Here is a 24,749-nt window from a genome sequence, read left to right on the forward strand (position 1 = left end):
AGGAGGCTTCTTGAGGTTATCTTGAGATGATTTCGGGGCTTTAGTGTCCCCGCGGCCCGGTCCTCGACCAGGCCTCCACCCCCTAGGAAGCAGCCCGTGACAGCTGACTAACACCCAGGTACTTATTTTACTGCTAGGTAACAGGGGCATAGGGTGAAAGAAACTCTGCCCATTGTTTCTCGCCGGCGCCTGAGATCGAACCCAGGACCACAGGATCACAAGTCCAGCGTGCTGTCCGCTCGGCCGACCGGCTTGACAGAATGTCGAAAATATAATTGCACTGAGAGACCTTTCGCCCGTTTTAACAAGCGTTCTCAACCTTCACTAAAATGTTGTACTAAATTGCCCGAACCTAACCTACCCGAGGACCCGCGAATAAAACACGGGATGTGACGTTATTTTCGCGAGCCGCTACACTTGTTAGTACATCAGTTTTGGGCCAGAGAGAAATTATGGGTGGTAATGCGATGTAGTACTCTTCAGGAGAACAGGTTGGTGCGTCAGCCTTCCAACGCCCTCCCTCGGGGCCTGACGGCTGAGTGGACAGCGCTCGGGATTCGTAGTTTTAAGATTCCGGGTTCGATCCCTGGCGGAGACGGAAACAAATGGGCAGAGTTTCATTCACCCCTGATGCTCTTTATCACCTAGCAGTGAATAGGTACCTGGAGAGTTAGACAGCTGCTACGGGCTGCTTCCTGGGGGTGGAGGCCTAATCGAGGACCGGGCCGCGAGGACACTAAACCCCTAAATCATCTCAAAATAACCACAAGGTTATGTTAGGCTTCACCGGGTAGGATTAGATTTTAGGTTACTCTGAGTTTCCCAGTATTTGGATAAATGAATTTGGTTATAAAATCCGGTAAGTTTTCTGTTGCTGTAAGAAATCCGTCAAAATCTTAACTAGAATTCGAGGAAAGAGAAGAATAGAAAGTTGGCGTGTGGGAAGTTGAGACGGAGTCACGTCTCTGCAATGTAATTTTGTCTAAAACTTGTAAGTAATCTTGGTGATGAAGGGTCTTATGCCGGGAGGTGATGGTTGTCATTTATTAGTGCGATGTACAGTTTATGAAGCTATGTTGTTGATGGTGTGTGGTTGATTATTGCTCATGTCCGGATAAGTGAGGTACTGTTCGAATAAGTGAGGTGCTGTTCAGGTAAGTGAGGTACTGTTCGGATGAGTGAGGTACTGTTCGGATGAGCGAGGTACTGTTCGGATAAGTGAGGTACTGTTCGGATAAGTGAGGTACTGTTAGGATGAGTGAGGTACTGTTCGGATGAATGAGATACTGTTCGGATGAGTGAGGTACTGTTCGGATAAGTGAGGTACTGTTCGGATAAGTGAGGTACTGTGCGGATAAGTGAGGTACTGTTCGGATGAGTGAGGTACTGTTCGAATGAATGAGATACTGTGCAGATAAGTGAGGTACTGTTCGGATAAGTGAGATACTGTTCGGACGAGTGAGGTACTGTTCGGATAAGTGAGATACTGTTCAGACAAGTGAGGTTATGAGCGAATACTTAACATAATTGAGGCACTGTGAAGCTTCTTAATAATGTTGGTATGCTAGTGTGTGTGGTAATGATCTGATAAACTGGCGATTTTGGGATTAATGCCGATGATACGTATGCCTATGTTCGTATGTTAGCTGGGGGGTCATACTGCATAGTCACATGTCTTCCTGACCCCGACCGGAGTCATGTCACGCGTGTATGTCTCCTGTATTAACAAGGTGTGTTAATACAAGAGACCTTTTGTGGTCTCTGTAGGCTTTTTTTTTTGCATTACTCATAGGATGAGAATTCTTCATGTGGTGATCATGTCTAGTCTCTTCTCTCCTTTTCCAGTTATAGGGAAACAAATCTTGTATACTCCACTGTATGCTATACGTACCTTGCTGGTTTAAATTACTTGACTATTGACATTTCTGCGCCACAATAACCTCATTTAAATTAAAAGCTGGTACAGTAAATTTTGTTTACTGCCTCCTGTTTATACCTCAGCTCCGGTATATACGAGTGAGCCAAAAGGTGCAGTGATCTCTCTCTCTCTCTCTCTCTCTCTCTCTCTCTCTCTCTCTCTCTCTCTCTCTCTCTCTCTCTCTCTCTCTCTCTCTCTCTCTCTCTCTCTCTGTCTCTTGTGTTGTTTATATAACTTGTTGCAGTATTTATATTGCTTGCAGTGGGCCAGCGTCCGCAGCAGTAGTAGTGTTGCGGGCGGCCGTCCACAGGTGGTGCAGCGGGCAGCTTACCCTGAAGAGCAGTATACGGTGATGGGGCGTGACCTTTAGGAACTCTTTCTTAAGATGCTCCAAGCAGGAAAGTCTTCCCGGCATACCCAAGGGCCGTGACCTTGTCGACGTCCTTTATTTAACTGTGTACAAGGAAACTTAAAATCTTATTTTTACATATACAATGTGTAGTTACTTTGTCTTTGTTTCGTGGTGGGGTTAGAGTTTTGACATGTTTTCTTGTGTAAGGTCGTATTGTCCTTGTTTAATAGGGTCAAGGTCATGTGGGGGGGGGGGGGTGGAGGGAGGGATAACTGCACAGATGGTGGTGGTTGATGGTGGTTGATGGTGGTGGTGTCCCCTGTTGACTCACCCGACATACTGGTTATGTCGTTCAGCGTCGGGACTCGCTGGAATTTTTGTCTTGGCCGTAAAGTGAATAATTCGGTGTCAATTTACCTAAGTATATTTTGTGCTTGTGGTGTGAGTCAGAGAGGTGTGTCGTGTTTGTCATCACTGTGGGTGTGGTGAGGGGTCTGGCGTGTGTGTCTGTGTGTGTGAGTGTGTGTGTGTGTGTGTGTGTGTGTGTGTGTGTGTGTGTGTGTGTGTGTGTGTGTGTGTGTGTGCGAGTGTGTGTGTGTGTGTGTGTGTGTGTGTGTGTGTGTGTGTGTGTGTGTGTGTGTGAGTGTGTGTGTGTGTGTGTATTCACCTAGTTGTGTTTGCGGGGGTTGAGCTTTGCTCTTTCAGCCTGCCACTCAACTGTCAATCAACTGTTTACTAACTACTTTTTTTCCCCTACACCACACACACACACACCAGGAAGCAGCCCGTGACAGCTGACTAACTCCCAGGTACCTATTTACTGCTAGGTAACAGGGGCATTCAGGGTGAAAGAAACTTTGCCCATTTGTTTCTGCCTCGTGCGGGAATCGAACCCGCGCCACAGAATTACGAGTCCTGCGCGCTATCCACCAGGCTACCAGGCCCCTGTGTGTGTGTGTGTGTGTGTGTGTGTGTGTGTGTGTGTGTGTGTGTGTGTGTGTTATCGCGTTTTAATAGATCAGTTAAAAATGAATCCAAGGTGTATAAATCACAAAGCCATCACGTGCCTCAGCAATTTGTGTATTAAAGCATCTTCAATAATATATATATATATATATATATATATATATATATATATATATATATATATATATATATATATATATATATATATATATATATATATATGTAATTAAAATGTTTTTACAATTCGTGATTGATATAGAACTCCCCCAATCAGTTTGGCGAGAATTTTCACACCAATGAATAAATAGATCCTTAGACATTTATTTGGCCATTCTTTGTTGCAAAGTTTTGTTCGGTAATTCAAAACTCCTAAATATTCGTATGTTTGACCAATATGGGCTGTATTACAATATTTTCAAATGAATTTGGAAAATATTTTGAAAATACAAAAATCAAATGTAATTTTGTAAATGACGCAGATATCACTATGACGGCTGCTTTTTTTTTTTTAACTAGTAATTCTACAAATGGTGTTCCCATAATTCAATATAAATTTGTTACTGGTTTTAATAGTGTAAACAGCAGACAATATTAGAGGGAGTTTACTCAGTGCTGATCAAAGCTTCGACAAGCTGTCAACAAACTATAAAAGTTTTGATTCCAATAGAATCAATTTTGTATTTTTTCGAACTCTTCATCCAAAAGCTGTGACCCATTACCTACAGGCCTCATGATTTGGATGAGTGTGTGAGTGTTGTGGTGAGTGCTGGTCTGGGAGGTGATGAGTTAGGGGGAGGGGGGGGGGGGTCCAGGGGGGGGAGATGAGTCATGCTCCTGTGCATGATCTGCAGTTCTTGGGAGGGGGGGAGGGGGGGGGAGTGGTAACGGGGTGTTGTGCTGTTGCCCGACTATTACATGCACATGTTTTCTTGCGCTCTCTCTCTCTCTCTCTCTCTCTCTCTCTCTCTCTCTCTCTCTCTCTCTCTCTCTCTCTCTCTCTCTCTCTCTCTCTCTCTCTCTCTCTTTCCTTTTTTATTTTGATTGACAATGATATTCGCAATAAAGCTGCAAGCTAAGAGTTATTATCTTCTAAAAACTCATTTACTTTATTAGATTATTAGTATCCATTACGAATAGTTACATTTAATGGCAGGTTACTATCATGTACAATACTGGACGAGCCAGGACCTCACTGTGTACCAGAGCCTTCATGTAGTCCGTCGACTGGATTTCCCGCGCGCGCGTGGACACGTTGAGCGGACATGTTCCAAATTCAGATCAGACTAGGAACGAACGGTCGCTGATGGGGGTGATGTTCTTGGGACAGCCAGCACGAAGCTGTCGCTTGCTTAGTGCCTTGTGTTGTGGTTGTCCCCCTTTTGCTTGTCCAAGAACATGGGCAAGAAGGTGAACCTTGAGGGACATTGTTCTTGTAGATAATGGAAGCGGCCAACGTCTTCCTGGTGTTGAAGGCTATGATGTGGTGACCAGTCACACGGGTCTAGACTAGAGATGAGGCTTCTTGTTCGGTACTTCACCTTGTCCAGACTTGCGGCAACTGATGGGGGTGTGCAACCTGCAGGGGGGGCTTCTGCCTCACCATTTAGGCGCGAAATCCTGCCTCATAGAGGGTGTTGCAACCGCCCTGTTGTCAAGTGGGTGTGTGGTACAACACAGGGATGAAAGACGGCTACTTTTCAGAGTCCATTCCTGAAGGTTGTCATTTATTGGCTGTACGTTGGATCCTGAAAGAGCCAATGCTTGAAGTTTTGCTAGCAATCCAAAGTGTCCTACCTAATCAAAGCCTCCTGCAATGTCCAGCGCTGGAGGACATTGCGGATCAAAGCGGATCTCGGTGTCAATATGATGTCACTGGGTGGAGAGATTTGGCACAAGATCAGCAGCAGAACAAACCCCCTTTTGTCCGAAACCAACTTTTCGATCACATAATAGCCGATGATGGTCAAGGTGCTATTTGGCGCGAGATTACCTCAAGAATTTTGCCAGTAATTGAAAACAGAGACCCGTTGTTACCGACTATTGAACGACTCTTCCTTTTGTGGAATGGAACGACATCTACCTTCCATAAGGAAGGATTTTGGCCTTCCATAAGATGCCATTTTGCTTTATTTTAGTAGCAAATTTGTTTGGCCAATATGTCAGTCATTTCCAGAATGTTAGTTAGGTTAGTCACCTCTCTCTCTCTCTCTCTCTCTCTCTCTCTCTCTCTCTCTCTCTCTCTCTCTCTCTCTCTCTCTCTCTCTCTCTCTCCTCTCTCTCTGTCTCTCTCTCTCTCTCTCTCTCTCTCTCTCTCTCTCTCTCTCTCTCTCTCTCTCTGTCTCTGTCTCTCTCTCTCTGTCTCTCTCTCTCTGTCTCTCTCTCTCTGTCTCTCTCTGTCTCTCTCTCTCTCTGTCTCTCTCTCTGTCTCTCTCTGTCTCTCTCTCTCTCTCTCTCTCTCTCTCTCTCTCTCTCTCTCTCTCTCTCTCTCTCTCTCTGTCTCTCTCTGTCTCTCTCTCTCTCTCTCTGTCTCTCTCTCTCTCTCTCTCTCTCTCTCTCTCTCTCTCTCTCTCTCTCTCTCTCTCTCTCTCTCTCTCTCTCTCTCTCTCTCTCTCTGTCGAAGGCTAAGGGACAGTGGGTGAGGGAGACTGAGGGACAGGGTGAGACAGTGTCGGAGAGAGTCGGAGGGGGGGGGGTGGGGGTGGGGGAGAGAGGGGGAGGGTGAGAGAGGAGAGGAGAGGCAGTGTCCGGGGGATGGGGGGGGGGGGGTGAGGGGACCAAGAAGGTCACCAGCAACACTACAAGTGCTAAGTAACAACGCGCTGCTCCTCAGCTCAGTGAAAGTCTCACAGTTCGCGGTAGCTATCTTGCGTGTTCCTCTCTCTCCACTCCTCTCTCTCCTCTCTCCTCTCCTCTTCTCTTCTCTTCTCTCCTCTCCTCTCCTCTCCTCTCCTCTTCTCTTCTCTTCTCTTCTCTTCTCTTCTCTTCTCTTCTCTCCTCTCCTCTCTCTCCTTCCCTCACGCTTTACAAACTGTGTTTAAATATAAAATCATATAATAATTGGTTAACTTGGTGTGTAATTGTTAAATTGGTTAACGTAGCTACGTTTGTGAGTGTTGTCAGTAACTCTGGTGAGAGGATGTTGCAGACGCTCACTTGTTGAGTCCTATGGCATGTGCAGTGATGCAAAGCTCCTGCAGGAAGTCTCCATCTACTGTTATTTTTACGTGATGAGTCCAGCGAGTGTTGGCTGGCGGGCGGGGCGGGTGGCTGTATCTTCTGCTCTGTGGACTACATCTGTATTTATCATATAATACATCCGCTTCATGTATCTTCTGCTGTATCATCATCGTACTATACGTGTACGCTACACGTGCCGTAGTCAACACTACCCACTGCTCTCTCCCCAAAAACACAAACAATTCCTTGCTCCAAGCAACAGCCTAGTGGACCAAACTCTCACAAGTCAAGCCTGGCCTCGGGCCGGGCTTGGGGAGTAGAAGAACTCCCAGAACCCCATCAACCAGGTATCAACCAGGTATCCTTCCCTCATTACTCGGGCCTCGCTGCTTATGAATGCCCAATAGTACTTCTTTAAAGCGGAGAAAAATCTTGCAAGAATTATGTGCCATCGACACCAATATCCATACCAATGTACCTTATCTGTGTGCTGATCAGGGGGGCTCCGCCCATCCTCCAGCACGCCGGCTATTCATTGCGTAGGGTCCTGACGCTAATCTGGCAGCCATCTTTCTTTCTCTCTCCGAAGCCCGCTGTTAGTAGCGTGGCGTTTAAAGCCGTCTTGGCGGCATTCGGTCTTGATGCGGTGTCCCGTTTTCCTTGCGCGGGTCCTCGGGTAGGGTAGGGTAGGGTTAGTTAGGGCGTTAGAGACGTTGTGGGTGTTTTAAACAGTTTACAGGTATGGACAGCTTCCCAATCAACTGTTGTTATTGTTTTAAATAGTCTCCTGGTGCTTCGGAGCTCATTAAGTGTTTAATGATTGTAAACAAAGCCGCCAAAGATTGAGAAAAGATGGACAGGTTCGTAAGTGCTTGCGTAACTGCTTCATGAATCTGGCCCCAGGTTCGTAAGTGTTTGCGTAACTGCTTAGTGAATCTGGCCCCAGGTTCGTAAGTGCTTGCGTAACTGCTTTATGAATCTGGCCCCAGGTTCGCAAGTGCTTGCGTAACTGCTTCATGAATCTGGCCCCCAGGTTTCGTAAGTGCTTGCGTAACTTCTTCATGAATCTGGCCCCCCTGACCTTGGAGATGAGTCGAAGCTGCTTATCCTCCAGGGTGTGTGCGACGGTAGAGCGACGGTCTCGCTTCATGCAGGTCGGCGTTCAATCCCCGACCGTCCAAGTGGTTGGGCACCATTCCTTCCCCCCCCCCCGTCCCATCCCAAATCCTTATCCTGATCCCTTCCAAGGTGTGTGTGTGCCTCTTCATAGTGCATTAACCAGAGACGTTCTTCAAGATCACTGGAGTCGTGTGAGATCGACTCTCTCTCTCTCTCTCTCTCTCTCTCTCTCTCTCTCTCTCTCTCTCTCTCTCTCTCTCTCTCTCTCTCTGTCACTTAGATCCTCATGCCCCATCTACTCACTAATTATCTCGCCATTAAAACTTCACGTAAGTGACAAATAATCAACTTTTGGTTGTATGTGAATATATGTTATTCAAACCTAAGAATAGAAGACACTGTAGGAGACCCATTGAGCCTATAGGAAGCAGCCCCTATTTATTTACATCCACCCAAACTTAATATGCATGTCAAACCTATACGCTTTAAACAATCCATCGATCCTAAGTGTATTTATATTGCCTAGTAATTTGTTTTATAAATAAACAAGCCTGTTTCCAAACCAGTATTTACCCAGGTCTGTCCTCAAGCTAAACTTTTTAAATTAAATCTATTGTTTCGAGTTCCATTTTGGGGTTGATATATTTTTAACATGTTACTTATGTGTTCTTTGTTATACCCTCTGTATATATATTTTCAGTCATATTACTTCTTATTCTTCGTCTCTGAAGTCTCTTTAACTTTCTATATCTCACTGTTCTTAAAAGTCTGAGGGCGACTAAGGCCAGGCCAGGGCCGCCAGTAATTAAGGACGTCACTATATTTATATATATTTTTAAAGTATTTATTTAGCCAGTGAGATAGTAGTGGTAAATGATGATATATATACACACACAAAAGTGTGTGTGTGTGTGTGTGTGTCTGTGTGTGTGTGTGTGCGTGTGCGTGTGTGTGTGTGTGTGTGTGTGTGTGTGTGTGTGTGTGTGTGTGCGTGCGTGTGTGTGTGTGTGTGTGTGTGTGTGTGTGTGTGTGTGTGTGTGTGTGTGTGTGTGTGTGTGTGTTGGAGGAGATAATATGAAGACAAGTGACCTAGGTGGAGAGAGGGAGGGAGGGAGGGAGGGAGGGTTGGTGATTACACAAGGTGTTTACACAAGCCCCGACGAGGCGCGGTAATGTCACTCATTGTTGCCTCTAACTCTCTCTCAACTGTCAACCGCACTAGCTAATTGGCCGCGTAAGTATATGGTGTTAGAACCACCAGGGCGCGACGTGTCGTGTGGCAGAGTTGTGTGCTACGGTACTACTGGGTTAGTTTTCTAGGTGTCTTTGTTAGTGTACGGTCTACACACACACACACACACACACACACACACACACACACACACACACACACACACACACACACACACACACAATGCCTGCGGGTCATAAGGGCTTACACCTGGAGTGTGCTGGACTAGGAGATTCATCACTTACTGCCACCTGTAGGGTGACCTGACCCCACCTGCCACAGGGCGACCTGACCCCCTACCTGCCACAGGGTGACCTGACCCCCACCTGCCACAGGGCGACCTGACCCCCCGACCTGCCACAGGGCGACCTGACCCCACCTGCCACAGGGCGACCTGACCCCACCTGCCACAGGGCGACCTGACCCCCACCTGCCACAGGGCGACTTGACCCCCACCTACCACAGGGCGACTTGACCCCCACCTGCCACAGGGCGACTTGACCCCCACCTGCCACAGGGCGACTTGACCCCCACCTGCCACAGGGCGACTTGACCCCCACCTGCCACAGGGGGACCTGACCCCACCTGCCACAGGGCGACCTGACCCCCACCTGCCACAGGGTAACCTGACCCCCACCTGCCACAGGGTAACCTGACCCCCACCTGCCACAGGGCGACCTGACCCCCACCTGCCACAGGGCGACCTGACCCCCCCGACCTGCCACAGGGCGACCTGACCCCACCTGCCACAGGGTGACCTGACCCCCCGACCTGCCACAGTGGGACCTGACCCCACCTGCCACAGGGTAACCTGACCCCCACCTGCCACAGGTTAACCTGACCCCCACCTGCCACAGGGGGACCTGACCCCCACCTGCCACAGGGCGACCTGACCCCCACCTGCCACAGTGTGGCGACCTGACCCCACGTGCCACAGGATGACCTGACCCCCCGACCTGCCACAGGGGGACCTGACTCCACCTGCCACAGGGGGACCTGACCCCCCTACCTGCCACAGGGGGACCTGACCCCCACCTGCCACAGGGCGACCTGACCCACCTGCCACAGGGCGACCTGACCCCCACCTACCACAGGGCGACCTGACCCCACCTGCCACAGGGCGACCTGACCCCACCTGCCACAGGGTGACCTGACCCCACCTGCCACAGGGCGACCTGACCCCACCTGCCACAGGGCGACCTGACCCCCACCTTCCACAGGGCGACCTAACCCCACCTCACACTAGCAGACGTTGTGTGCTGGGACACACATGCTGGTGACCGATCTAAACACAAATCTTAACTTTATAGTGCTGGTGCTTTCCGCCTCGCTGGGGGTGAGGAATTCATTGTTATTAACACAGTTAGGTACATGTGCATTTGTACAGCTGCGCAAGGCTGTGTGAAGGGGCCAGGGTCCGGGTCTGTACAGGGGTCCAGATTTACGAAAGCACTTATGTAAATGTAACCAAAGCCGTCAAATATTGAGGAAAGATGTACACGTTCGTAAGTGCTTGCGTAAGTGCTTTCGTGAATCTGGCCCCAGAGCAATATCATTAACACGGTTGTTCAACGTCCTCCCAGCAAGCATGAGAAATATTGCCGGAACAACCGTGGACATCTTCAAGAGGAAACTAGATTTATTCCTCCAAGGAGTGCCGGACCAACCGGGCTGTGGTGGTTATGTGGGCCTGCGGGCCGCTCCAAGCAACAGCCTGGTGGACCAAACTCTCACAAGTTAAGCCTGGCCTCGGGCCGGGCTTGGGGAGTAGAAGAACTCCCAGAACCCCATCAACCAGGTATCAACCAGGTAATATAGGTTTGGCAGAGCCGTGTGCTAACTCTACGGTAACCACGCCCGCGGTTTCATTAGTATTTAATGGTCTTGCAGAGGGTACTATTTTTAATCATGATTTTTGGTGATATTAGTTTTGATCAGTGTTTTATTGTTATAGAAGCCAAAAATACATTTATTTCTTGTTGGTAATTTCATCTTCCTTATTGTTTGAATTCCCGTCAAGATCATTTAGCAGCTGCGAGGCTTGACACCAGCATTATTGGTCTTAGAAAAAGCTTCAGATATATATAAGAAAACGTTAAAAGTACATATTGAATTATTTGAACGAGTTGACAAATCTGAGGCGTCGGCAGACGAAACACCTGCCAGGATCCACGTCTAGGCTCTCCCCCTGAACACCTGTGTCAGGATACGAACCCTGGGTTAGGTTGAGAGGTGAGTGGATGACACACACTCTGTCTGCTCCGTGATTGACAAACTTCCCCCTTCGATAACCACGGTCGAATAATGACAAGTGCTGATGATTAAACAGTTAAATGCATGTTGTTCTCACAACTAGGTGAGTACACACACACACACACACACACACACACACACACACACACACACACACACACACACACACACACACACACACACACACACACACTTCTTCTCAAGAAAGAGAAGGGTTTTCTCTTTCCCCCGCAAAAACAACTACGTGAGTACAACTAGGTGAGTACACACACTCACATTAAAAATAATTCGGGACACGGGACTTCACACATGTGACTTCAACTGCGGCTCTCCTTACAACAATGTTTTTTTTCCAATTATCATTATTTTTTTTGTACCCAAATATTACATCATTTGCAAATATGATATTTGAGGCCATGACTCCTCTGTATGCATCAGTCACCAGAATTATGTATTTGTGTATTTTAATGTATATTATTGCCTTTCTGTGATTGTATATATTAATTTTTATGATCCGTTTATATGGGGTCTATGTAGGGGTTGTACATGTAAGGTCATTTTTGTGCCCAAATACACAATTTTTGGTTTGGATTCAACCAATCAACCAGATTAAGATTGGTACGGTAGACAGGCTGGTTTATTGATATTATTTCATATAATTGGTACTATTCTTTTGTGTTGTAGATGTTGTTATTCACGTAGTTCATTTATATTTTCAGGTTCCGGCTACATATATTCCGATAAAGGTGAGTGTGAACCAGTCAGTGCGCCCCTGTTCGACACCCAGTCTGTGCAGGCGAGGAGTCACAATAACGTGGCTAAATTATGTTGACCAGACCACACACTAGAAGGTGAAGGGACGACGACGTTTCGCTCCGTCCTGGACCATTCATAATCGACTTGAGAATGGTCCAGGACGGACCGAAACGTCGTCGTCCCTTCACCTTCTAGTGTGTGGTGTGGTCAACCCAGTCTTTTGTTGGCACTGATTGGCTCTCTTAACCGGCAGCTGTTAACTGATGGTTCGCTGGTGTTGACCACCAGGTGGTCAACACCACACATGGTTAGTCTTTAAAAGAGTGATTAAGAGTCAAATCTCCAATTATATTTAGAAAATTAAATACATTTAGCCAGGGTGTGGACCAGCCGTAACCTTCTCTATGTACGTGATGTGTGGCCATTTCTTTGGCTCCGGCGTGGGAATGTGTTCTCTTTTGTGATCCTGTGGTCCTGGGTTCGATCCCGGTCGCCAGCGAAAAACAATGGGCAGAGTTTTTTCTTTCACCCTATGCCCCGGTTACCTAGGAGTAAAATAGGTACCTGGGTGTTAGTCAGCTGTCACGGGCTGCTTCCTGGGGGTGGAGGCCTGGTCGAGGACCGGGCCACGGGGGCACTAAAGCCCCGAAATCATCTCAAGATAACCTCAAGATAACCCATCCTCCGAATAAGGGGGAGGTAAATGTAACGGCACAAGTAAGTGTAATTATGTACTATTCCTAACTGTCAGGAATTGTACTTATTACTTAGTATTAAACCGTACTGTCAATTCGGAGGATGGATTGCCTTGTTCAGTGGGCCAGCTGGAGGAGCCGGATGATGGTGATGCAGGAGCCGGATGATGGTGATGGAGGAGCCGGATGATGGTGATGGAGGAGCCGGATGATGGTGATGGAGGAGCCGGATGATGGTGATGGAGGAGCCGGATGATGGTGATGGAGGAGCCGGATGATGGTGATGAGGAGCCGGATGATGGTGATGGAGGAGCCGGATGATGGTGATGGAGGAGCCGGATGATGGTGATGGAGGAGCCGGATGATGGTGATGAGGAGCCGGATGATGGTGATGAGGCGCCGGATGATGGTGATGAGGAGCCGGATGATGGTGATGGAGGAGCCGGATGATGGTGATGGAGGAGCCGAATGATGGTGATGGAGGAGCCGGATGATGGTGACGAGGCGCCGGATGATGGTGATGAGGAGCCGGATGATGATGAGGAGGAGCCGGATGATGGTGATGAGGAGCCGGATGATGGTGATGGAGGAGCCGGATGATGGTGATGAGGAGCCGGATGATGGTGATGGAGGAGCCGGATGATGGTGATGAGGAGCCGGATGATGGTGATGGAGGAGCCGGATGATGGTGATGAGGCGCCGGATGATGGTGATGAGGAGCCGGATGATGGTGATGGAGGAGCCGGATGATGGTGATGGAGGAGCCGAATGATGGTGATGGAGGAGCCGGATGATGGTGATGTGGAGCCGGATGATGGTGATGGAGGAGCCGGATGATGGTGATGGAGAAGCCGGATGATGGTGATGGAGGAGCCGGATGATGATGGTGATGAGTAGCCGGATGATGGTGATGGAGGAGCCGGATGATGGCGATGAGGAGCCGGATGATGGTAATGGAGGAGCCGGATGATGGTGATGAGGAGCCGGATGATGATGGTGATGAGGCGCCGGATGATGGCGATGAGGAGCCGGATGATGGTGATGAGGAAGGAGCCGGATGATGGTGTTGAGGAGCCGGATGATGGCGATGAGGAGCCGGATGATGAATGATGAGGAAGGAGCCGGATGATGGTGTTGAGGAGCCGGATGATGGTGATGAGGAGCCGGATGATGGATGATGGTGTGTTTCCCCTTGCCTATATTATTGACACAATCATCTGCGGTCCCCCGTACATGTGATGAGTTGTGTTGCGCTCCGCTGCGCCTCCTCCGTCACTCCTCTCAAGATATTCATACCGGAGAGCTTATTATGTATTGTAATGAGGAGCTGTTTGAGACGCTGTGATGATTATCTGCGGGACACTAATGCACCACTTAAGGCGCGTGCACACGCACGCGCGCACACACACACAGAAGTACTTAATGAAACAGACAGAGAGAAAGATCTAGGAGTTGATATCACACCAAACCTGTCTCCTGAAGCCCACATAAAGAGAATAACGTCTGCGGCATATGCGAGGCTGGCTAACATCAGAACGGCGTTCAGGAACCTGTGTAAGGAATCATTCAGAATCTTGTACACCACATATGTAAGACCAATCCTGGAGTATGCGGCCCCAGCATGGAGCCCGTACCTTGTCAAGCACAAGACGAAGCTGGAAAAAGTCCATAGGTATGCTACTAGACTAGTCCCAGAACTAAGAGGCATGAGTTATGAGGAAAGGCTGCGGGAAATGCACCTCACGACACTGGAAGACAGAAGAGTAAGGGGGGACATGATCACAACCTACAAAATCCTCAGGGGTATCGACCGGGTAAACAAGGACGAACTTTTCAACACTGGTGGGACGCGAACAAGGGGACACAGGTGGAAGCTGAGTACCCAAATGAGCCACAGAGACGTTAGAAAGAACTTTTTCAGTGTCAGAGTAGTTAGCAAATGGAATGCATTAGGAAGTGATGTGGTGGAGGCTGACTCCATTCACAGTTTCAAATGTAGATATGATAGAGCCCAATAGGCTCAGGAATCTGTACACCAGTTGATTGACGGTTGAGAGGCGGGACCAAAGAGCCAGAGCTCAACCCCCGCAAGCACAATTAGGTAAGTACAATTAGGTAAGTACACACACACACACACACACACACACACACACACACACACACACACATACACACACACACACACACACACACACACACACACACACACACACACACACACGCACACACACGCACACACACACACACACACACACACACATACACACACACACACACACACACACACACACACACACACACACACACACACACACACACACACACACACATACACACACGCACACACACATGAAAAGGAAATGTGTGAAACATTAAATGAAAAGTTCCAAAGTGTGTTTGTACAAAATGAAATCTTCAGAGAACCAGACACAATAAGAATTCCAGAGAACAACATAGAGCGGATAGAGGTGTCTAGAGATGAAGTGGAAAATATGCTAAAGGAGCTCGGGAGGAACAAAGCAGCTGGCCCAGATGGCGTTTCACCATGGGTTCTGAGAGAATGTGCATCTGAGCTCAGCATTCCACTTCACCTGATCTTTCAGGCATCCCTGTGTACAGGAATCGTAGCAGACATGTGGAAACAGGCTAACATAGTTCCAATCTACAAAAGTGGCAGCAGGGAAGACCCCCTCAATTATAGACCTGTATCATTGACAAGTGTAATAGTGAAAGTATTGGAAAAGCTAATCAAAACTAAATGGGTAGAACACCTGGAGAGAAATGATATAATATCAGACAGACAGTATGGTTTTCGATCTGGAAGATCCTGTGTATCGAATTTACTCAGTTTCTATGATCGGGCCACAGAGATATTACAGGAAAGAGATGGTTGGGTTGACTGCATCTATCTGGACCTAAAAAAGGCTTTCGACAGAGTTCCACATAAGAGGTTGTTCTGGAAACTGGAAAATATTGGAGGGGTGACAGGCAAGCTTCTATCATGGATGAAAAATTTTCTGACTGATAGAAAAATGAGGGCAGTAATCAGAGGCAATGTATCGGAATGGAGAAATGTCACAAGTGGAGTACCACAGGGTTCAGTTCTTGCACCAGTGATGTTTATTGTGTACATAAATGATCTACCAGTTGGTATACAGAATTATATGAACATGTTTGCTGATGATGCTAAGATAATAGGAAGGATAAGAAATTTAGATGACTGTCATGCCCTTCAAGAAGACCTGGACAAAATAAGTATATGGAGCACCACTTGGCAAATGGAATTTAATGTTAATAAATGTCATGTTATGGAATGTGGAATAGGAGAACATAGACCCCACACAACCTATATATTATGTGAGAAATCTTTAAAGAATTCTGATAAAGAAAGAGATCTAGGAGTGGTTCTAGATAGAAAACTATCACCTGAGGACCACATAAAGAATATTGTGCAAGGAGCCTATGCTATGCTTTCTAACTTCAGAATTGCATTTAAATACATGGATGGCGATATACTAAAGAAATTGTTCATGACTTTTGTTAGGCCAAAGCTAGAATATGCAGCTGTTGTGTGGTGCCCATATCTTAAGAAGCACATCAACAAACTGGAAAAGGTGCAAAGACATGCTACTAAGTGGCTCCCAGAACTGAAGGGCAAGAGCTACGAGGAGAGGTTAGAAGCATTAAATATGCCAAAACTAGAAGACAGAAGAAAAAGAGGTGATATGATCACTACGTACAAAATAGTAACAGGAATTGATAAAATCGACAGGGAAGACTTCCTGAGACCTGGAATTTCAAGAACAAGAGGTCATAGATTTAAACTAGCTAAACACAGATGCCGAAGAAATATAAGAAAATTCACCTTCGCAAATAGAGTGGTAGACGGTTGGAACAAGTTAAGTGAGAAGGTGGTGGAGGCCAAGACCGTCAGTAGTTTCAAAGCGTTATATGACAAAGAGTGCTGGGAAGACGGGACACCACGAGCGTAGCTCTCATCCTGTAACTACACTTAGGTAATTACTTAGGTAATTACACACACACACACACACACACACACACACACACACACACACACACACACACATACACACACACACACACACACACACACACACACACACACACACACACACACACACACCAAAGAGCCAAGGCTCAAACCCCTCAAGCACAACTAGGTGAGCACACACACTCACCTAGTGGGGGGGGGTGGGAAGGCATGAATAAATGGCTTTTTAGGGGAAAGCGGCAAGCCATTACGACTATATAGCACTGGGGAAAGGGTCAGGGTAAGGATTTGGGATGGGACGGGGGGATGGGGAAGGAAGGAATAGTGCCCAACCACTTGGACGGTCGGGGATTGAACGCCGACCTGCATGAAGCGAGACCGATCGCTCTACCGTCCAGCCCATGTGATTGGACTAGTGGTGGGGGGGGGGTCTCTCTTCTTCAAGGTAGGGGAAAGGGAGGTATTATGTTCCCTTACAGGGGTGTAGGAGAAACTCTCTTCTTCCCCTACATGGGTAGGAGGTCTTTTTTTCCCTAGCATTAGTGGGAGGAGGAGGGGGGGAATCTCTTCTTTCCCTTTTTGGTGGGGGGGGGGGGGCGGGGGGAATCTCATCTACCACTTAATTGGCCACTTTAGCAAGTTGGCCAATTAAGTTTTTAAAAGATGGGGAAATACGACTCGAATGTTAGATTGGTCATGTTCTAATTTAGTGTGTGGGGGGGGGGGGGGGGGAGCAGTCCTTGATAGTTGTGTTTGTTCAGTGTGTGTGTGTGTGTGTGTGTGTGTGTGTGTGTGTGTATGTGTGTGTGTGTGTGTGTGTGTGTGTGTGTGTGTGTGTGTGTGTGTGTGTGTGTGTGTGTGTGTTAATTTGTTCTCCAAACATTGGTGCAGACACAGAGTTGGCTATTGAGTGCTGCTGTTATGCTTCGTCGTCTGCTGGTCCCCCTGGCAAGATGTCCTTGTCAAGGCTGTCAAGTGTACTTGACAGCCTTGGTACTTCTTGACTTTATATGCAGAAAACCTCATGTGAAAAAATAGAGAATGCTTAACGCGTTCTCGGCTTAATTCGCCTTCATCAGAGCAAAGTAGAATGAAGCTTCAATCTACTTTGCTTCATTCTACTTTGCTTAGGGCTCTTGTTGTTGTTTAAGATTCGCTACCTGGAACAAAAAGTTCCATGTAGCACGGGCTATGGCGAGCCCGTTGTTAGGGCACTGTTGTACATTCCATACAGGGGTAAGGTCGGTCATTAACAGTTTGATGGGCCCGCACTACGAAGCAACATAGCAACATACAATGTTTGGTCATAATCAACACGTTGGCCTACGGGCTCACCATAGCCCGTGCTACTTGGAACGTTGTTCTAAGTAGCGAATCTTAAACAACAACAACAACAACAGGGATAATTACGCTAACAAATTATATATGCTAATCTGCTGACAATATGCCAGCACAAAAAAAAATAATGGAAAAAATAAACAAGATCAAATTATTCCGGCAATAATTCTGCAGGAATAATTCTTTTGAGCAGAATTAACTCTTAGTTCTGGAGGAAAGCGAATCATGCTGTATGGTAATCATTCGCGGCCAAACTATACCATTACTCTCCAAGCACCACTTAATTGGTTATCTTGCCGACGTCTCGTGCGGCCAAACTATACCATTACTCTCCAAGCACCACTTAATTGGTTATCTTGCCGACGTCTCGTGCGGCCAAACTATACCATTACTCTCCAAGCACCACTTAATTGGTTATCTTGCCGACGTCTCGTGCGGCCAAACTATACCATTACTCTCCAAGCACCACTTAATTGGTTATCTTGCCGACGTCTCGTCCTACACAATGTTAGTTTACAGGGAGCTCAGAATGATAGCTATTAATGGCGATAACCAGAAAGATTACATTAAAAAATATACACACAAATAATGTCCATTCATAAGATATCAAGTGTCAGATATCATGGTTCATAAGATATAAAGTGTCAGATATCATGGTTCATAAGATATAAAGTGTCAGATATCATGGTTCATAAGATATCAAGTGTCAAATATCATCATTCATAAGATATCAAGTGTCAAATATCATGGTTCATAAGATGTGTCAGCTTGTCTTGTCTGTCCACGGTTGGAGGCCTGACGCTTAAGGCTAGCCTCGCCCAACTTTGCAGGGGGAATGGTATAGGGTACGGGACGGACATAGGCTGGTCGGGGGGGTCGGCCGAAGTTAAATACTTGAGGAAATATTGACATTTACGAAGACTTCCCCAATGAAGTAACTCTCCCTATGATGAAGTAATTCATCAGTGCTTCACAATGATGAATTGAAAAAATGATGAATTGATGAGTTGAAAATTCAATTAGAAAAAAAAATCCATTGAATTGTTACAGTGTTTCTTAATAATACATTTTCTAAGAGAAGGGGAAGATGGGGAGGGGGACGGGGGGTGGGGGGGATGAGACACCCAAGTATAGTTGAGTACCCCCCTTTTATATATATATAAGTTTATATATATTTATATATATTTTATATATATAACATCTGCATTTTGCCTTTTTTCTAAGGCTTCTGTGTTTTTTGTCATAGTGGTTGAGTAACTATGAGAGACAGGGGTCTAAAGCCATGTTGACCTGGGTTGTAGAATTCTTTGTTTTCCATAAAACTGGAGATTTGATTCCTAATCACGCTTTCCAAAACTTACGTTAGTGCGACTGACGTGTAGTTCTTTGATGATAAAGCTTGTGTAGAGGAACTGTATCTGCTGATTTAAGTGTGTTTGGAATCTCTCTCCCGTTTCCTTGTTTTTTTTCTCCTTGCGGGACTGAACGCTCACGCTACTGGGACTTTACATTTCTTTATGTAATATTGACTTCCACGAGTCAGGACTTGGGGCTGAGTGCGCGGGCATGTTGTCTCTTTTATCTTTCAAAGTCTTCTGGGTTCATGTTGATATCAGGTTATGTTGTCAGGGGGTTTAGATATCGTTATCTTGAGGTTATCTTGAGATGATTTCGGGGATTTTTAGTGTCCCCGCGGCCCGGTCCTCGACCAGGCCTCCACCCCCAGGAAGCAGCCCGTGACAGCTGACTAACATCCAGGTACCTATTTACTGCTAGGTAACAGGGGCATTCAGGGTGAAAGAAACTTTGCCCATTTGCTTCTGCCTCGTGCGGGAATAAATCGTCCATAAAGAAGCTGTCCAGTCTTGGACAGAGCTGTCAGAATCAGAGACAGAATCTTGACAAAGCCGTCCTCTTTGTCCAATCTTGTATGGTCGTATATGTCGATTGTTTACTGTTTTTCTAATGATTTTTCTGGTGATCTGTTTGTGTGTGAAGACCACGTGATGCTTTATCATGTTTGATGACAAACGTGATCTGACCAAGTTACAGCCCCGCTCCTGTGCCAGGGAAGTCCACTACGGGCTCACCATAGCCCGTGCTACTTGCAACTTTTTCTTCAGAGTTGCTGAATCAAAAACAAGAACGTACTCTGACTTAAGCCCATCTTAAATCTTAGAGGATTAGAGGATTAAATCTTAAAGAATTAGAGGAGGAATCTTATTCCTCTTCTAATTCTTACCTTTATCATATTCTTACCTATCTTACTCTTACCTTTTTCTCTTACCCTCTCCTCACTTCTCTTCTCACACTCTTACCTTATATATTTGCAAAATAAATATATGTAGTAGATATGATAAAGGAAAATAGACTGGGAGTCAGTACTTCAGAAAGTTTTCTTTCTAGAAAGTCCAAGAGCTAATAGCTCGATCCAGCAGGCACACACACACACACACACACACACACACACACACACACACACACACACACACACACACACACACACACACACACACACACAAGGTATTCAAATGCTGAGCTTAAATTGAAAATCAATATGAAGAGAAGGGGATGCTCTCTGAGTGGGATGCCTGGCGCTAATTGGCCGCCATGCCTCCAGGACCTGGCTCGAGTACCCGTCTCTGAGAAGCATCTGAACGTAATGTTGATCAAGCTGTCTGTGGTGATAACACATGGAGGACCGAGTTGTACACGAGACGCAGGTGGTACACGGACCGAGCTGTGATTACAGCCTTGTTAGTGAGGTGTCATTCAACTAAATGGTTAATTTGGCTCATTATTATGCTCCCCATACCCGTCCTGTGGGTGGTAGTGGACCCCATACCCATCCTGTGGGTGGTAGTGAACCCCATACCCGTCCTGTGGGTGGTAGTGGACCCCATACCCGTCCTGTGGGTGGTAGTGGACCCCATACCCGTCCTGTGGGTGGTAGTGGACCCCATACCCGTCCTGTGGGTGGTAGTGGACCCCATACCCGTCCTGTGGGTGGTAGTGGACCCCATACCCATCCTGTGGGTGGTAGTGGACCCCATACCCGTCCTGTGGGTGGTAGTGGACCCCATACCCGTCCTGTGGGTGGTAGTGGACCCCATACCCGTCCTGTGGGTGGTAGTGGACCCCATACCCATCCTGTGGGTGGTAGTGGACCCCATACCCGTCCTGTGGGTGGTAGTGGACCCCATACCCGTCCTGTGGGTGGTAGTGGACCCCATACCCGTCCTGTGGGTGGTAGTGAACCCCATACCCGTCCTGTGGGTGGTAGTGGACCCCATACCCGTCCTGTGGGTGGTAGTGGACCCCATACCCGTCCTGTGGGTGGTAGTGAACCCCATACCCGTCCTGTAGGTGGTAGTGGACCCCATACCCGTCCTGTGGGTGGTAGTGGACCCCATACCCGTCCTGTGGGTGGTAGTGAACCCCATACCCGTCCTGTAGGTGGTAGTGGACCCCATACCCGTCCTGTGGGTGGTAGTGGACCCCATACCCGTCCTGTGGGTGGTAGTGGACCCCTATACCCATCCTGTGGGCGGTAATAGAGAAAACTGACTTAGAAGGCCGCGAATTCTATGGATACTATGGAGTTCTATGTTCTATAGAGATGAAGTGTGTGTGTGTGTGTGTGTGTGTGTGTGTGTGTGTGTGTGTGTGTGTGTGTGTGTGTGTGTGTGAGAGAGGATGTAACACACAGAGTTCAGATCATTGGGAGGGCACCTGGAGTGTTGAAAATAATAGTGAAGATGCTAGTGCTATGTGTTGTGAAGGTGTTAGTGCTGGAGACGGTGTGTTGTGTGAAGATGAGGCCCGTCATCTTCGTAACCCAGACACCGTTGGGGTACCTCTTTTAAGTCATTCTTTAGTTAGTTGTGTTTTTATTCGAGTTTAATATTTATCGCGCAACACATCCAAAGTATCAACTCATTGTTCAGATGTGTTGTCGGGTTATTAGTTTTATTAGCTTGTTATTTTATTATGTAATTTGATGCATTCCTTCAGCTCCATGCAGTTTGCAAGATGAGAGAGTAATAACCTGCAGCAGTGATGTTCCTTGTTACAAGCGCCTGCTTTTTACGGTCTTAACCTTAACACAGAAACATTTTTCGTAAATTTTACGCAAAAAAAAAACAAAAAACAAAAAAGTTTGCGTAGGTTATATTTTTCCTCAATTTACAGTCTTATAAATCAATTATTTTATATTATTTTTAGTCATATAGCGCTCATAATAACAGGTGCCTAATTCATGGCTTATTCCAGCTAATTGCCAAAGTATAGGTAATTATATGAGAGCTTAGACGTGTTGTGGCCCTGTCAAGGTCCCGTCTGGCCGCTGTTTACAGCAGTCCCCCCCCCCCCTAGTGGGGGGGAGGGGGGGGAGGTCATCCGTCAACTGCTACAAGTGGATTGTGGCGTACACGGGGGGGGGGGTGGTTGGGGGTGCGCAACTAGTGGAGGGCGTGTTTGGGTGATAGATGGTGCGGTGGTGATGATGGTGGTGGTGGTGATAGTGGTGGTGTAGGAGGCAGGGGAGTAACATAGGTTGTGTGTGCCTCACCTGAGACAGGCGCCGACGCACAGTCACCTAATGTGACCACCTTGTTGTAAATGCATGTTAATTCAACTTTCCTATCAGCTGAATTTCTTGTCAATATTCAGGCCGTTCTGAGGGTAAAGAGCTTCCAATGACCCTCCAACCGCCCTGGTTATACACCCGCATATTTATCTAGATACTTGTGATGCTCTGAAGGCTTAATACGATTTCAATAAGATTTAATTTGTAAGCTGGGAAGTGAACCTTTGTCCTAAACTGAGAATATTAACAAATTATAAGAAATGAATTATAAATCCAGGGGTTTAGAATAGAAATTGTCTGTTGCCAAGGTTTTCTTTAATGTCAAATACTAGGGGACACTCAAACAGTTTTTTTTTAATTTCATATATCACGTTTGAGACTAATACACTGTTTTTAACCTAACCAAACCTAAACTAACTTAATCTAACCTAACTATAGATGGGGAATAGATAATATCACTAATTACACACAGTAGTTTTGAAGTGATTGCATTGAGAATACATTCCCTAGAGGACAGGTTGCTACATGTTTCCTCAAAGTTGTAAACGGAGGTGTTATATGCAACTTCGCCTTTCATTGTTTCCCGTTGTTGACCACCCATACAGAGCACGAATATTCCGGGTGACTTCTTCATGCGTGATATCCAAACCTCAGATAATATTACCGATATCAACACGAGCTCTGCGGATTTGGAAAGAAATCGACAACATACTCGCCCGAATCGTCTCCTGGAACTCGTCTCCGGAACTTCCTGGAGTCGTTCCGGACTCCTGGAACTCAATATTTGTCAAGAAATACAGAATTCCAGTAGCACAGGCACTCAGAATAGTGTGGAGATTAAGCTTGGACACTGGGAAGATACCAGAAGCGCTTATATCAGCAGATATAGCTTCTCTGCACAAGGGGGGTAGTAAAGCATTGGCTATAAGAGTTATAGACCAGTCACACTAACTTCATACAGAATGAGAGTATTTGAGAGTGATCAGGAGTCGGATTTCTAGTTTGAACCCGCGTTCTGGTATTTCCCAAACATCTGCCTTAACTTAACCGACTCTGTCACGATGGTACAAATGTCGACCAACCCGGAACTCTACTGAAATCACTGGGAGGTACTGGCGGCCCCGAACCGGAGCCCAATCAGGGTTTTACACTCGACCCGACCATATTTTTTGTTTTTCTTCTTTTTTTCTACCACAGACGTGGCCAGATATTTACAATGCTAATCAGCATATATACATTTTCTTCTGTCCTCCATGAACAGGGTTAGAGATCTGGTAAACATATAGTTCAGTGATTTATTGAACAATCAACCACAGAAAGTGATTGTAGTGTTTTTAAAATGCTAAGCTAACCTACATCTTGAGGTTATCTTGAGATGATTTCGGGGCTTTTTAGTGTCCCCGCGGCCCGGTCCTCGACCAGGCCTCCACCCCCCAGGAAGCAGCCCGTGACAGCTGACTAACACCCAGGTTCCTATTTTACTGCTAGGTAACAGGGGCATAGGGTGAAAGAAACTCTGCCCATTGTTTCTCGCCGGCGCCTGGGATCGAACCCAGGACCACAGGATCACAAGTCCAGCGTGCTGTCCGCTCGGCCGACCGGCTCCCCGGTCGGCTCCGACCGGCTCCCCGGTCGGCTCCGACCGGCTCCCCGGTCGGCTCTGACCGGCTCGACCGGCTACATACATAAATACGCAGATTTACGTCTGTTCTACATAGACAGTGTTCGAGGTGTCTTTTTACATAGTGTCATTAATGTGCATATACAAAGATGAAATGCAATTCTGACCAGTTTCCACATATCCTGTATACAAATACACACACACACACACACACACACACACACACACACACACACACACACACACACACACACACACACACACACTTATGCGTGATATGCCTGGAGTATGCAGCTCCAGCATGGAGTCCATATCTCGTCAAGCGTAAACTAAACTGGAGAAGGTTCAGAGGATTGCCACCAGACTAGTGCCCGAACTGAGGGGCATGAGCTATGAGGAGAGACTACGGGAATTAATTAAACCACGTCGCTGGAAGAAAGGAGAGCTAGGGGGGAGACATGATCACCCCATACAAGATTCTCAAAGGAATTGATAAGGTAGACAAAGGCAGTTTATTAATTTAAACACAAGGTGCACCCTCACACTAGGGGACACAGGTGGCAATTGAGTGCCCAAATTAGTCATAAAGATATTAGAACGAATTATATTAGTGTCAGAGTAGTTAATAAATGGAATGCATTTGGAAGTTATGTGATGGAGGCTGACTCCATACACAGTTTCAAGTGTATGGACACCCATCTTTCTCTCTCTCTCTCTCTCTCT

The 24,749-nt window shown here is 46.8% G+C and overlaps 1 protein-coding gene across 1 annotated transcript in view; it reads left to right on the forward strand.

Annotated features, from left to right (window-relative positions):
* LOC123759412 (ADAM metallopeptidase with thrombospondin type 1 motif A) overlaps nt 1-24,749 on the forward strand; it is a 353,349-nt gene that overhangs the window by 231,495 nt on the left and 97,105 nt on the right. The window contains 1 exon segment of the mRNA XM_069335228.1: nt 11,736-11,762. Coding sequence (XP_069191329.1) covers nt 11,736-11,762 — 27 coding nt within the window.

The sequence above is a fragment of the Procambarus clarkii genome, chromosome 32, assembly GCF_040958095.1.
Source record: "Procambarus clarkii isolate CNS0578487 chromosome 32, FALCON_Pclarkii_2.0, whole genome shotgun sequence".
In the NCBI taxonomy this organism is placed as follows: Eukaryota; Metazoa; Arthropoda; class Malacostraca; order Decapoda; family Cambaridae; genus Procambarus; species Procambarus clarkii.